This window comes from Orycteropus afer, unplaced genomic scaffold (genome assembly GCF_000298275.1).
Source record: "Orycteropus afer afer isolate SDZICR_OR568_19922 unplaced genomic scaffold, OryAfe1.0 scaffold00259, whole genome shotgun sequence".
NCBI classification, from domain to species: Eukaryota; Metazoa; Chordata; class Mammalia; order Tubulidentata; family Orycteropodidae; genus Orycteropus; species Orycteropus afer.
The window spans coordinates 1,564,932-1,568,131 of record NW_006921846.1 but is presented as its reverse complement, the minus strand read 5'-3'; the positions used below and the strand labels follow the sequence as shown (position 1 = coordinate 1,568,131).

The 3,200-nt window shown below is 45.8% G+C and overlaps 1 protein-coding gene across 1 annotated transcript; it reads left to right on the top strand.

Moving 5' to 3' along the window:
• Nucleotides 1–561: 561 nt before the first annotated feature.
• LOC103204774 (histone-lysine N-methyltransferase KMT5B-like) lies at nucleotides 562–2,943 on the top strand. The gene is made up of 2 exons (XM_007949979.2): nucleotides 562–673; nucleotides 743–2,943. Exons 1-2 carry the CDS (start codon nucleotides 562–564, stop codon nucleotides 2,941–2,943), a joined length of 2,313 nt encoding a protein of 770 aa, XP_007948170.2.
• The last annotated feature ends 257 nt before the right edge of the window (nucleotides 2,944–3,200 follow it).

The window sequence follows — 3,200 nt, the reverse complement described above, 5'->3', positions numbered from 1 at the left end:
CTCCTTTCCTCCTCCCCTCCTCGCCGGGCGGGGGGCGCCGTGCTCGAGTCGGAATACGGCCGGCGTGGTGTTCCTCCGCCGTCGGTGGCGCGACCCCTTTTCGTATCCTTCCACGTTTCCGGCCGGCATCTGGGTGGCTAACCGGGGGCGGCGACTCGGCTGCGGTGACGAAGGGCGCTCCGGAGCTATGAGGTGAGGACGCCGGGACCGGAGCGGCACCGCGCGGCGCGACGACCAGGACGCGGAGGCCCGAGGCCGGCCGATTCGTTTCGGGCCCCGCGGCGGCGCGCGAGGCGGAGGAGAGAACGTTGAACTTACTCTCTAAGCTATTTGAAGAGAGGGACTAAATGCTCCTGGGTCTGTGGTATTAAGTGGTTGGGAAACCCCAGAAACATGATGGTGAATGGCAGGAAAAATGGAGGCAAGTTGTCTAATGACCATCAGCAGAAACAGCCAAAATTACAGCACCCGGGAAAGGACACCCTGAAGGCTGGCAAAAATGCAGTTGAGAGGAGGTCAAGCAGATGTAAAGGACAGACTCGATATGTTCCATCTTCTGGAATGTCTGCCAAAGAACTTTGTGAAAATGATGACCTAGCAACCAGTTTGGTTCTTGATCCCTATTTAGGTTTTCAAACACACAAAATGAATACTAGCGCCTTTCCTTCGAGGAGCTCAAGGCTTTTCTCAAAATCTGACACTTTACCTAACAACAACCCTGTGAGGTTTTGGCCTATTAAAGGGAGGCAGGAAGAACTGAAGGAAGTGATTGAACGTTTTAAAAAAGATGAGCACTTGGAGAAAGCCTTCAGATGTCTGACTTCAGGTGAATGGGCACGGCATTATTTCCTTAACAAGAACAAAATGCAGGAGAAATTATTCAAAGAACATGTATTTATTTACTTGCGAATGTTTGCAACTGATAGTGGATTTGAGATATTGCCTTGTAATAGATACTCTTCAGAACAAAATGGAGCCAAAATAGTTGCAACAAAAGAATGGAAACGAAATGACAAAATAGAATTACTAGTTGGTTGTATTGCTGAACTTTCAGAAATTGAGGAAAACATGCTACTTAGACATGGAGAAAACGACTTCAGCGTCATGTATTCCACAAGGAAAAACTGTTCTCAACTCTGGCTTGGTCCTGCTGCATTCATAAACCATGATTGCAGACCTAACTGTAAGTTTATGTCAACTGGCCGAGACACCGCATGTGTGAAGGCTTTAAGAGATATCGAGCCTGGAGAAGAAATTTCTTGTTATTATGGAGATGGATTTTTTGGAGAAAATAATGAGTTCTGTGAGTGTTACACTTGTGAAAGACGGGGAACTGGTGCTTTTAAATCCAGAGCAGGACTGCCTGTGCCTGGTCCTGTTATCAACAGCAAATACGGACTCAGAGAAACAGATAAACGTTTAAATAGGCTTAAAAAGTTAGGTGACAATAGCAAAAATTCAGACAGTCAGTCTGTCAGCTCTAACACTGATGCAGAGACCACTCAGGAAAAAAACAATGCAACTTCTAACCGAAAATCTTCAGTTGGTGTAAAAAAGAACAGCAGAAGCAGAACATTAACCATGCAGTCTCTGTCAAGAATTCCAGCTTCGTCCAACTCTACCTCATCTAAAATAACTCACATAAATAATTCCAGGGTACCAAAGAAACTGAAAAAGCCTACAAAGCCTTTACTTTCAAAGATAAAATTAAGAAATAATTGCAAACGGCTAGAGCAAAAGAGTACTTCCAGAAAACTGGAAACGGGAGACTTAGTACTTAAAGAGCCTGAAGAAGTTCTGTATAAAAATTTGCCCATTAAAAAAGATAAGGAGCTGGAGGGACCAGTACCAGCTGGAGTGACCGTTGGGTGCTTGACTAGACATGCAGCGAGAGAACACAGACAAAACTCTGTGAAAGGTGCTCGCACACAGGGAGAGGGCTCACCCTGCCCTTACGTCACCCGGTGGTCAGTAAGGAGGAGGATGAGCCTGAAGGAGGCCTCTGACATCAAGCTGGACCTAAATGCACTGGACAGCTACAAGGACAGCACAGCTGAACCGTGCGCAGTTGGGGGCAATCAGCTAGTCCCCAGGCTGCAGGAGAAGGACTTGGCTCATGCAACCACACACAAGGGAGATGCACAGTGTCACAAGAGTGACAACAGCAAGTCAAAAAAGAAATCACAACAAGGAAAGTTTGTGAAGCAGTTCACCAAAACAGAGGAGTCTGTTCCCACACATGACTCCCCCAAGAAAGACAGTGTGGGGCCAGATGTGACAGGCTCCCATTCTGACCAGGGTGAACACAGTGGCACGGGGGGCGTGCCTGCAGGCTTCGCAGACTGCACTCCCTTGCCGGTGCGTTGTTCGACTGTTACATCAGACAACTGTGAAGCAAAAGACACCTTTAGGACTGCAAAGAGCAAGAAGAGGCGAATTACACGGTACGATGCACAGTTAATCCTAGAAAATAACTCTAGGATTCCCAAATCAACTCTTCACAGGTGTCACAACAGCAGCCGCAAGACCAACGACCAAGAGAATGATGGGATGAATTCTTCAAAGATAAGCATCAGGTTGAGTAATGACAATGAAAATGATGATAATCGCTGTGTAACAAAGCTGAATAATGGCTTTAACTCAGGATCGGGCAGTAGTTCTACAAAATTAAAAATCCAGCTGAAACGGGACGAGGAAGGTAGGGGGTCACGTGCAGAGGCCCTTCATGAGAATGGGGTGTGCTGTAGTGACACCTCTCTCCTGGAGTCCCAGATGGAAGTTGACAACTACAGTCAGTACAAGGAAGAATGTACTGATGACGACTCCTCTTCACAGGGTGATGAAGAGGATGATGACTGTGATAATAACTTTGAAAATGACTTTATTCCTCTTCCCCTAGCTAAGCGATTGAGGCTGAATGTTGGGAAAGACTATCGATACTGACATTTCTTCCAGAAGAAAAGACTAATCTTTGAGGCTCAACTCATAAGCTCTTGGTCTCAACTTGACCCGGGATAACTAAAGAAATTTGAAACATTCCAGTCAGTTATTCCTCACCTGAAACATTTTAGCTGCAGTACTTTATTGTCTCTTCACTTACAGCATAATACAAGAAAGTGTACAGCATAATGACTCTTTTGAAGTTTGATTTGTGCATTTTTATTGTACTTTTTAACTAGCCTTCTTCGAAGTAAAGCTGT

Excerpts from the sequence above, each read along its gene's own strand:
- LOC103204774 (XM_007949979.2), top strand. The coding sequence starts at position 562 with ATGTCTGCCAAAGAACTTTGTGAAAATGATGACCTAGCAACCAGTTTG. Across the intron at positions 674-742 it reads TAGCGCCTTTCCTTCGAGGA|GGAGGCAGGAAGAACTGAAG; the intron begins GCTCAAGGCTTT and ends GGCCTATTAAAG.